Source organism: Tenebrio molitor, chromosome 8 (assembly GCF_963966145.1).
Source record: "Tenebrio molitor chromosome 8, icTenMoli1.1, whole genome shotgun sequence".
Classification (NCBI taxonomy): domain Eukaryota; kingdom Metazoa; phylum Arthropoda; class Insecta; order Coleoptera; family Tenebrionidae; genus Tenebrio; species Tenebrio molitor.
The window spans coordinates 13714378-13726398 of NC_091053.1; the positions used below are offsets into that span (position 1 = coordinate 13714378).

At 34.0% G+C, this 12021-nt stretch overlaps 1 protein-coding gene across 1 annotated transcript; it reads left to right on the forward strand.

Annotated features, from left to right (window-relative positions):
• Window positions 1-8428: 8428 nt before the first annotated feature.
• LOC138137307 (juvenile hormone esterase-like) lies at window positions 8429-10619 on the forward strand. The gene is made up of 6 exons (XM_069056618.1): window positions 8429-8807; window positions 8856-9156; window positions 9221-9597; window positions 9647-9982; window positions 10034-10181; window positions 10235-10619. The coding sequence occupies exons 1-6, from the start codon at window positions 8673-8675 to the stop codon at window positions 10567-10569; spliced, it is 1632 nt and encodes a 543-aa protein (XP_068912719.1). The 5' UTR covers window positions 8429-8672; the 3' UTR covers window positions 10570-10619.
• Window positions 10620-12021: the final 1402 nt, after the last annotated feature.

Sequence of the window (12021 nt, forward strand, 5' to 3'; positions counted from 1 at the left end):
CTGACAAACAACATTGAGACAATTTTTTTTCACAAACAACGGTTGACATGACGACGTCCTCCGCACACTTATTAATCATTCGGTTTTTTCGATGGCGTTGAAAAAAATGTATTTCAAAAAGATAATTGTGAACGAATCGTAGAGGTATTACAAAAACTATTGTACAATACACGTCCGTTAGGGCCTTTACAGCCTCGCCAGTATTATTCGACTCGCTCTGCGAGCTCGTCTCACAAAATCTCTGGCTCGGCAGTAAAGGCTATCCTAACGGACTTCTACTGTAAAATACTATAAATTGACTAATTAGAGTTTTACCGATCTACCCATGTTCGGCCGACCCATATTCGCGAAACACGAGCCGTCACTGTCTTCCGTTTATAAATCTAGAAAATAATATATGTATACTTAGGTAGCTACATTGTTATTCACGTATGACGAGCATGACCAGGTAAAATGCAACCCAAAATACAATTTATAAAGCTATCTCGATCGCTATTATATTATTACTAGCTTTTACCCGCGGCTTCGCCCGCAAATTTCAGAATGTTTTAAAATTATGTTTCTACTTTCATGTATTGTGATAAACGCAGTAATTTCAATATGAAGTTTATCTTTTTACGAAGAATAATTAAAACTTTACTGTACACTACTTTTTCAAAAAATTTAAAAATTATAATAGGGGTTGCTTTTTGTGGGTGTCAAGCGGCGAAGGTGACAATATGCTCAGAGGATGAAATAGGGGTGAAGCGGCGAAGGTGAGGGTATTTCCAACTCGAAAAAACTGTCTTTTTTTCTTAACAGGATTGAAAATGGTAGTAGGGGTTGGTTTTTGTAAAATTAAAGTAGACAGTAATTTTTTTCTTGTTTTGAAGATCAAGTGTACAAAATTTCATCAAGATCGGAGTAAAACTGTAGATTTGCATACAAAATATACAAACAAACAGACATTCAGTTTTATATATATATAGATAATGCACATAAAACAAAGATAGCTTTTAACGTCAGCCTAATGAATGTCAAGTTCTGACAGAAAAATACTTTTCTCAACAAAGTATGATTTAATAACAATAAAAAAAAGAGTGTGTGTGGAAACGTCTGTTGGACACTGTAGTACTTGATTTTGCTTCACCACCTGATTTCTGTATTCCTATCCGTACTTGGTAATGTCGTATAAAAACACTCCGACGTCGATGTCTTGTAAAAGTACTACACCTAAATTCAACATAATAAGAATTTTTTCCAACATCGCTTATGAAAATGATACTTTCATCACTCAATTTAGTGAGGAAAATAGGCGTTTGCATCACTAGTGAGGAAAATGGAGAAAGTAAATTCACTAGTGAGGAAAATTTATTTAACAATCTATAGTTGACTCAAGTTGCAAAAAACCACTTGCCATTTGCAACAGCGTTTTTTCAATATTTTTTAACCAAATAAAGGCACAAAGGGACAATAAAATCATAGTTTGGATTGAATATTTTCCATATAAGTACAGTTTTAAAGGAATTTCAAATGACTAATGCCATAAAAGTGCTGTTGCAAAGGCAAAGTGGTTTTTTGCAACTTGAGTCAATATTACTACATTAACAATCTACTACCTACTTATTAATATGTATACAAATTTAAAACCCTGTTATTTGCATTAATGGAAATTCTAGATCCGGAAGATTCAAAAAATATGGGAGTAAAATATTATAAAGAAATTTAAAATTGAGACTCATTTTCATAAGCGACGTTGGAAAAAATAGTATACACAATTCGTGATCAAAGTGCGTATATCATGTATTTTGCTCGTTGAAAAATCAGGCACTTTCACTTAGAACTATTTCCAAATTAACCTTTTTTTTGTTTACGGCATTGTAGTTAATTAATTGATTAATACATACATTGATATAAATGCAAAACAAAAACTATCAAATCTTGAACAATTTTATTTCTCTACTCAATCATGTAAGATACTAAATAAGTGTAACGACGCGAAATGCTGTGGTACCTTAGAGAAACTCGTTTGGTTGTGTCTCTAACATCGGTGATTATTGTGTAGTAAAAAACTACCATGAGGGATGTTGAGAATTAAATCTAACTGGTGATGACTCTAATATTTTCAAACAACCATTGTGAAACTGCAGGTGTTGTAAACAATCAGAATATGTAAATTACACAAGACTACGTAAAAACCATCCAAAGAGAAGATAATTGTGAAGATACTGCTTATCAACATGCAGACGACTTCCACTCCTAGAAAGGTCAAAACCTTCGGCCCAATAATTATTACAAATTATTAAAAGATAGCGAATGCTGCAATTCCTTAGACACAAGTCTTTCGCAGTTGTACGAAACTTATTACATGCCAAGTCGACACATAAAAACATGTTGTTATCAAACAGTCCTTCTGGGAGACTTTCTATTAAATTATTTCTTAAACTTATGGATGCATTTTGAGATGTAAAATTTTCGAAAGCTCCAACATTCACATCGACAATTTGATTACTACCTAGTAGTATTTTAGCTTCATCTCGTTGAAAAAATCCAAAAGAGCAACGATCAATCTTTTTGATCTCGTTTCCGTAGAGATCAAGGTTCTGCAAATTTGGTAAATCCGAAAAAGCTTCAGACGGAAATCGTTGCAAGGAATTATTATACAAGAGAATTGTTTCTAAATTGGGCAGATTCATAAATGCTTCGTTTGCTATTGTCTCGATATTATTAAAAGACAAATCAATACTCAGGATTCCGTGGTTTACAAATGTGTGTCTTCTGATAATCTTTAACGGATTCTGAACCACCAATAACACCGAAATTCCCAATCCGTTCAAGAAGTTCATTTCTATTTCTTCAATTTGACATTTTGATACCAAAAGAAACAAATCGCTGGCACTAGTATTGAATAACGACTTGCTCAATTTCTTTAGATCACATTTGGTTATTTCAACCCACAAAGCGTCTTCTGCTGTCTCTACTAAATCTCCTTGTTCGTTTGTAATTCTCAGATCCTTGTGACCAACAGAATAGTTGACCATTACTTTGTAAACATCTTCACAACCAGAACCAATTTCAAAATATAAAAAAAGCAGAAACATGTATTTATATGGCGAATCGAACATGATATCAAGACGTTGGTGCAACTGTCACGCTTAGACTACTGAACAGTTCACAGAGATGCAATATTGTCCAAGATACATTTAGTTATTGGAGTTTGGTAACTGCAATGAAAAAGAAAGTTAATGCAAGTCTTCTGCATTTCTGTAATGAAATGAAAAATGTTCATTTTGAATAATTTTATATACAGGGTGTTATTGAAAGTTGTACAGATATTTTAACCACGAGCTACTGGCTTCATGTAGAACTCGGAAAAAATATCTAAAAAAAGTCCATGTCAAAAAATAAAATGACATTTATTTTTTGAGTTACATTTTTTTTTATTGCTTTTAATAGTCTGTCTACGTTTTCAAACAACCTCGTAGGTAAAATTTCGGCAGATTTTAAAAATACACCCTGTATATCATATTTTATAAAACGTACACCAATGCGGTTTCCTTGTTTTAAAGCATATTTCCCATAGGTTACTTCGCATTGGCGTGCATTTTATAAGACATGATATACAGGGTGTATTTTTAAAATGTGCCGAAATTTTACCTACGGGGTTGTAGGACAACGTAGAAAACTAAAAGCAATTTTAAAAAATTGTGGCTCAAAAAATAAATGTTATTTTATTTTGACATATAGGATTTTTTAAATATTTTTTCCGAGTTTTACATGAAGCCAGTAGCTCGTGGTTAAAATATCTGTACAACTTTCAATAACACCTTGTATTATACATATTTGATGACACTATGTAACAGTAAATTAACTGTTTTAACTACATTAAGTTTCCTTCAGTATTTATTAAGACGATAATCACTTTGTCGACAAGTTAAAATTTTGTCATTCTGATTATTATCAGTTACATTTGATTTCCCCTCTTGACACTTTAACATAAGATGACTTAACATTAACCCCATAATATGGAAAACTGACATCACCTCCGTTCGAGAAAAAGGTAAAAACATATTTGTATATCAAAGCTGCGAAATCGTTCTTTAACGTAAGGAGAGAAAAATTGTCGCCAGGCGAAAACCAAAGACACTTTTTGCCAAAGGTGCACAGTACATTTTTTAGGAGACCGCACGAACTACAAAGCAAAAGACATTATTGGAAAAATTACAAACTTATTTTATATCTATCTACTTTTTTCAAATAGAAACATTTATTAACACATATTAACAATTTTTTATAGTATTTGTATCAGTTTGGCAACAAAATGAGAAATTTAGTGTTTGCAATACAATTACTTATTTACATAAATTATGGTGACAGGACAATTATTAAGATTATTATCTGCGATGTCCGGCGGCGTATTAGACATTAGACATCACTTTGGCTGTTGTATTACACATTTCTTTCTTCATCACGCACTGGTGCTATTAGCTGATCCGTGATCAGTAACCCGTATCGTGCGTTCACAATCGACTCTTCAACGCCTACTATGAGGTGAAATTAAAAAAAACACCCGATAATTTTTTGTCTTTTTTTCACTTTATTAACATCAGTTTGAATTATTTTTTGATAATTTTTTTTTGTTTTACGAGTATTAACATCGGCTATAATTAAAGTGACGAATTACAGAACATGACGAATTATCGAGTTTCTACTATATAAAATGAACAAGTAAAATTTCCTTCACTGTCAATAAATATAAAGTCGGCTGTAGTGTAGTTCTTGTCAATTAGTTCCCACAGACATAATATCTGAAAAGCATTTTCCATTTTGAATCGTCAAATGAAACTTCCCTATTTAGTACAATCAGTACTATTGCATTTATTCTACGGGGTCATTATAAATGATTGTCTCATCGCAGTAGGCGTTGATGACTTAGTGGAATGTGCTGCAAGCTTTATAACATGAATGAGACTAGCATCGCCGATAGGTAGCGCTGCTGGCGGTAGTGTAAATTTGTCTACTAGTTTGTCTAACGTTGCGAAGCTAGCGGCACATCCCAAATTTGTGTGAGTTTTCAACGCCAACTGCGATGGGACAATCATTTATAATGACCCTGTATTTCGTATTGCTATTCTACTTCTATAGGGTTGAGAAATACTGCGGTTAATGGAAGCAATAAATGTAATTATTTGTTGGTCAACTGAAGAATGTAGCAATTCTCGCTGCATACATTTGAGCAGCAATAAAACGTTGTCATTCAATTTTCTTCGATCGTTGCAACTCCAAGTGTATCGACTTAAATTCCAAGTGCATCCAGAAAATCCTGTAACAGAGCAAACCCTGCAAAGATTCGTCCATTTGTCTAAAAGAAATTTATAAACCTGTGAACTGAAATGTTTTAATTTTTATCTACGTATTAAGTTTTTCTCTAATATCACTTTGCTTGAAACAACGTGATTACGGTGATTGCCTTCTTTGACCGAGGAATGGAAGGTGAAAAAGTTTTTTCTAATGTGTTGTAATAATTCTCCACAAATTATATTCAATTTTCTTGTATTTTGGGATAATTGTAAAGGACATTAACTGAATTCAACCATTCAGAACACTCACAAGTCACTACGTTCTTGGTTATACTACCTACTTCTTTTAACTATTGTTGTCACTACGCAATTTAGTTAAATTTAAAAAATATTGTTTCATAAATTTTATTTGGTTAAATCCATCAAACGCGAACAATGGCAGAAAAACTGTATTTGTATATACAGGGTGTTAGGTAAACGTCCGGCCAAACTTTAACCGCACGCTACTGGCTTCATGTAGAAATCGGGAAAAATATTTAACAAATTCTATGTCAAAAAATAAATTGACATTTAATTTTTGAGGAAAAAAATTTTTTAACTGCTTTTAGTCTTCTACGTTGTCCCATAACCTCGTAGGTAAAATTTCGGCATATTTTAAAAATACACCCTGTATATCATATTTTATAAAATGTACGCCAATGCGGTTTCCTTGTTTTAAAGCATATTTCCTAGACGTTACTTTGCATTGGCGTACGTTTTATAAAATATGAGGGTGTATTTTTAAAATATGCCGAAATTTTACCTATACTTGGGCCAACCAACAGATATAGTAATAAAAAAAGGGGATGTGGCCTAGTTGCGTAGAACGATATACACCGAAGCCTGTTTTACAATGAAGCAGGTTCTTTCTAACAAATAGAGAACCAAAATTCTTGAAAAAAAAAACTATTTTATAATACAAATCGAAAAATGCCAAGGAAAACAAACAAATATAAACACGTGGTCAAACTCCCGAAGCGAGGTTAAAACGAATGAGATGCCGGATGCCGTCAAGTAATTTTTGTGGATGTACATCAGGCTTTCGAAAATCTGCGCACATTTGGAATAAGCCAATTGGAAGCTGCTATTTAAAATACGCGGGCACTAGTGGGAGGTTTTATTACTATATCTGCTGATTGGCCCAAGTATACGAGGTTGTGGGACAACGTAGAAGCCTAAAAGCAGTTAAAAAAAATTGTACCTCAAAAATTAAATGTCAATTTATTTTTTGACATAGAATTTTTGAAATATTTTTTCCAAGTTCTACATGAAGCCAGTAGCTCGCGGTTAAAGTTTGGCAGGACATTTACCTAACACCCTGTATTTTCCACTTTCGCGAAACTAATCTAAAGTAATATTAATTTCTAGCATTGGACAATATTCCATAGTGTGAACCTGTTGAAAAAATGCTCAAATTGTTCTCTAAGAATATTTTCAATTTAATTTTCTTTATTACAACTGCATCTAGAAGTGAAGATATTCAAACTAAAATGTTCAGTTATTCACTTACGCTGAAAAACCATTTTCTAGAAGGACAAGGTGATGTTGCAGTGGCCATGGAAGGAGTGACTGTAGTTATAATTAGAGACTGCAATTACAATATGAGAAAATTGTCTAACAGTTTATTTAACATCTCGAATACTGTTTGTAGCATTTTTGTAAACAAATGTTACATAGAAGAGATTGAAGTTGATTTCTTGAACGGTTTAGAAATATCGTCAATTTTTTCATTAAATTTTAATCCGATAAGAAATATAAGGAAGCATACATTTCGTAATCACGGAGTGGAGGAAATCAATTTATCGTTTAATAAGATTACAACAATAGAAAATGAAGCTTTCGTCAATTTGTTTAAGTTGGAACAATTAAGTTTGAATCACAACCGGATTCAGCGTTTGAGGTTTGAAGCTTTCTCCAATTTACCAAAATTGATCTCCTTCCTTGTGAAATTTAACAACATTGAGAAAATCAGTCGTGTCTGTTTTCAGTTCATTCAGCAAGACAAAGCTCTTATCTCACTAAATAACAATGAGATCACGGAAGTGGATGCAAAAGCTTTTGAAAACTTCACATCAAAAAATGCATTCGTAGTTTTTAAAAACAATTACATAGAAGATTTACCAAAAGGTCTGTTTGACAACCACACGTTTTCACTTGTCGATTTCTCGATAAATAAGATTCGAAAAATTCCACAAGAACTTTGTCGCGTAGACTGCAAGATCGGGGATTTTTTTTTCTTTGGTAATTTACTGGACGAAGACACTGCCAATCAAACTTTTGAATGGGCGAGGAATAATCATGGTTTTCTAAAAGAATTTCAACGGTCCAACTCTGAAAGCAACTCCAACAGTGCTGGTTTACTAGTGGTTATCTCCTGCGGATGGTTGATACTCTCTACTTTTTAACTTGTCAAAAATTTACTGCAATGTGTTTGTTTTTGCACGTTGTTGAGAATAGAAGTTCTGTAAATGAATGTACTTTGTGTCATAAATAAAATATCCACAATTTCTTGCAAGCATTTATTTAAAAATTTGAAAGTTTCCACTTGAGGAGCGGCCACTTTTAAATTTCATCCAGTTTCGGAATTTTTCAATTATATCCTGGTTTACCAAGTTCCCTCCGAGAAGAACCTGTTACACGTTTCAATCCCTACCACACAAATCTTCTGAAACCACTTCACCATAATTTTCCAACAAGGAATAGGAGATCTTTTGAAGGTTAGAATTTTTACATCCAAAGCTTGGTTTTAAAACCAAAACAGTCAACGACCTTTACCTTCTTAACAAATTGTAATGGAGCAATAAAGAAACTACAGTATGCAATTGCAAACTTTAAAAGGATTTTTTATTCATCTATTGCTTGTTATTGGTCAATTATTAAAATAAAGCACTTTTTCTAAATACCTTACAAGAAACCATTTCATATTTAATAACAGTTCAGAATTTAGTCCTCCTTAAAAAATATATGTTTCCCACATTTCAACTTCAGGAGTTTTTTTCTCCAGAGACGATTTTTTAGTATTTTCTTTCTGATTAGATACAAATATGGTTTTTGTGACATTTGAAAATTTCATATAAAAAAACTGATCCATAAAATTCAAAAACAATTACATAAAAATTTACCGAAATGTCTGTTTGACAACAACACGTTTTTGGTTATTAAGAATTACAAAATTCCAAAAGCAATTTTCCATCTATTGTGTGTTCGAGTTGAATTAACTCAGAAACATCGAATGTTAACACAGTTACTCTTAGAATCATTACATTATCGTGTGTGGTTTGGAAAATGTAAATATTATCAATTTAAGCATAATAGTGGGAAGATATTTCTTAATTCAGTTTGAAGTGTTACAAAATGGCACCTCCTGAAGTGACCATCGAGCAAGGTAAACTGCGCGGCAGTACCGGAACCAATCTTCGTGGAGAAACTTTTCTCAAATTTCAAGGAATACCATACGCCAAGCCGCCACTTGGTGAACTCAGGTTCAAGGTAACGTTATCTCCGATTAGAACATTTTTGTTCAAATTTATCTTGCAGTCTCCTCAACCTCCCGACAAGTGGACGGGGGTTTTCGACGCCTCCAAAGAAGGAGACGTTTGCTACAGCCGCGACTTGTTCAGACCACAAATCATATCTGGAAGCGAAAATTGTCTGGTTCTGAATGTTTATACGAAGACGATTCCGGACGCAAAGAAGAAAAATTTGCGGGCGGTTCTTTTCTGGATTCATGGAGGAGGTTTTGTTTATGGTTCTGGAACCGAAGAACTGTACGCTCCTGATTATCTAATCACTGAAGATGTTGTCGTTGTTACCATAAACTATCGTCTTGGGATTCTAGGTAAGTTTGTGTTTATTTTAATCGAAATTCAAAATAAAAATAATTTGTCACAATCTTGTTTTAGGATTTTTGCGACTGGAAGATCCTTCGTTGGGAGTACCAGGCAATGCCGGGATGAAGGACATGGTCATGGCCTTAAAATGGGTGCAGAAGAATATCGACAAGTTCGGTGGAGATCCCAACAACGTCACAATCTTTGGAGAGAGTGCAGGAGGAGCTTCGATCCATCTGTTGCTCTTGTCACCAATGAGCAAAGGTCTCTTCCATAAAGCCATCGCTCAAAGTGGCTGCGCTGTGAACCCTTGGACACAAGGGACACCAGGAGTAAAGAGAATCGCCAAGGACGTGAAACTCGAAAGCTCAGACGAGAAGAGTGTTCTCAAATTATTGATGGACAAGTCAGTGGAAGAGCTTTACGAAATACAGAACAAAACAAAAGATGTATCTTTGAGTGAAACTGTTATATCACTAGACTGATTTCTAATTTCAGAACTTGGTTGCGAGCGAGATCAGACCATTTGGTGTGGTGATTGAGAAGAATTCAAAGGAACCAGCTTTCCTCCCAGAAGAACCCATGAAGCTCTTGGCGGAGAAAAAGTTCCAGCAAGTTCCGTTCATGATTGGATTCACAACTAATGAAGGAATAGCTTTCGAGGTGTTCAAGAATCCGGAACAACCGGATGGACCACCATTAGAAGATTTTATTCCGTGGTATCTTGGATATAAAGTGGGAACTGCTGAAAGCAAAGCTTTGGCGGCCAAAATTAAGAAATTCTATTTTGGAGATGAGGAACAGTGGCAAAAAAATATCGCCAAAAAATATGATGTGAGTGAACAATTTTTTGTCTAGCTTCGAGTGAAGGAAAATGTCTTTCAGTTAATGTCTGATGTAATATTCCTCTATGGAATTTATGTCACTGTGATGAACCATTTTCAAGCTTCCAAAGTTCCGACTTATGTGTACCAAGTCTCGATCGAAACACAACTCAACTTCTTTAAAAAATTCACAAAAGTGACAGTACCAGGTTATTTAATTTCCAAATGTTTCCTACTTTAGTTTTGACAAGTTTTCTTCCAGGAACGTCTCACTGTGACGACCTCGGTTACCTTTTCAAACACTTTCTTTCTACCAAAATTGAACCTGGCAGCATTGAAGAGAAGTCTATCATAAGATTCGTCAAGTTGTGGACAAATTTTGCAAAATATGGAAATCCAACACCGGACAAAAATGATTCGGTATTGGATGTCGTCTGGAAACCGGTAACCCGTAGAGAGCTTGACTATCTGGATATAGGGGAAAAACTGACAATGAAGACGAATCCCTTCTCGGAAAGGATTAATTTCTGGAAGGAGGTTTATGTCAACAGTCTAGCCGCCAAGAAATCTGAGTGTGCCTACTTAAAGTCTGTTTAGAATCGTCTAGTTTTTGTTACTTTGACAAATAAAACTACACTTTGTTTCTATACAGTCTGATTTCGAAAGTTATGCTGATATTTTAACCTGAGATAGTACGTGTTAAAAGAAGGCAAAACAACCCAACTTGCCTTATTCAAATGCTAATGGTTAATGGTTCAAATGAATGAGTTTGTTTGGGAACCGCTGGAAAATTTCAAATTTGGCGGGCAGTTTTGACGTACCACCAACCTAAAATGTCAAGTTTTTCTGTCATTCGAGGTTATGTTTGATTTTCATCGTTAATTTTTTTTGAGATTCATAAGTAAGGTGATGATAAAATAGTGCCTGCAACTTATTCAGAAAACAACAAAGTAAAAAGACTGTAAGTGTGAGTAAAAGCATAAAATGAAACATCAACGAAGTTGTGCAAAATGCCTGCCATTGTTTGCAATGCAAACTTCAACACGACAGGCCCAAGAAAGCCGTACTCGAATCAGAATGCCTCTGTTTTGACCATAGCCAACTTCATCTAGCTTTCGCTGCGTTCCATACGGCCGTAACATTATGCCAATTTTCATTGTTGAAATTGATTCTACTAACCTCAAAAAATCGTTTGGTAACTAGCCCCAACTAGCGGAGAAAAATGTTAATAACAATGATTTACGTATCTATTCAAGAGTGTCATGAAGTTTCAAAAAGATATGAAAACCAAACGAAAATATGTAATAGTCTTATAAAACTGGAAAATATATAACTATATTTAATACATGATTTACATAAAACAATGGAAAAGGAACAAAACTCGAAAGTAACTGAATTTTAAATAGCATAAAGGAGTGATAGTAGGTAGGTAGGTAGGTATGTCGGTACCTCTATGGTAGATACGTAGTATTATAATTTTAAAACCTTTCCACTTATGGGTTTATTAGCAATTGATTTTCTTTTTATGGAATCAGTTTTTTGTGAACAACTATTATTTAAAAGTGGTTTGTCTTTATGTGTGTTACAGATAAAGAGGGAATTACGAATTAAATGTGGAAGTAAAATTGTTACGAGTTGTTTGCAAATATTTTCTTGGGTCAAATATGACAAAATTTCTCTGGTGTCAGAATCTGCCAATTCTTTAAAAAAACTTACAAACTGATAATTTGGATAAGTCAAACCGCCACGATTTTGAAGATTAATTGAAGGTAAAAGAGGACTAGGGGTTGAAAAAGACAATATAGGAGACAGACAACTGTCGCAGTAAAATATTTCATTTAATTTTTTTACAATATACCCTGCTACGAAAGCAACAGAAGCTGCATATATGATGGTGTTACTGCGATTAAAAATAATAATTGGTTTACTTAAATTTCGAATTTTCTCTAACAGTCGAAAGGGTAGTGTCAAATCCGGTTCAGATTTTTCCGCCAAACTGACAAAAAAACACGGTTTCCCCATCAACCCATAAAGATTTATGTTAAAAAT

What these genes read in the sequence shown, in the direction of transcription:
- LOC138137307 (XM_069056618.1), top strand. Translation starts at nt 8,673, where the DNA reads ATGGCACCTCCTGAAGTGACCATCGAGCAAGGTAAACTGCGCGGCAGT. An exon ending in TTGGTGAACTCAGGTTCAAG is followed by an intron (nt 8,808 to 8,855) that starts GTAACGTTATCT and finishes TTTATCTTGCAG; the next exon opens with TCTCCTCAACCTCCCGACAA. An exon ending in CTATCGTCTTGGGATTCTAG is followed by an intron (nt 9,157 to 9,220) that starts GTAAGTTTGTGT and finishes ATCTTGTTTTAG; the next exon opens with GATTTTTGCGACTGGAAGAT.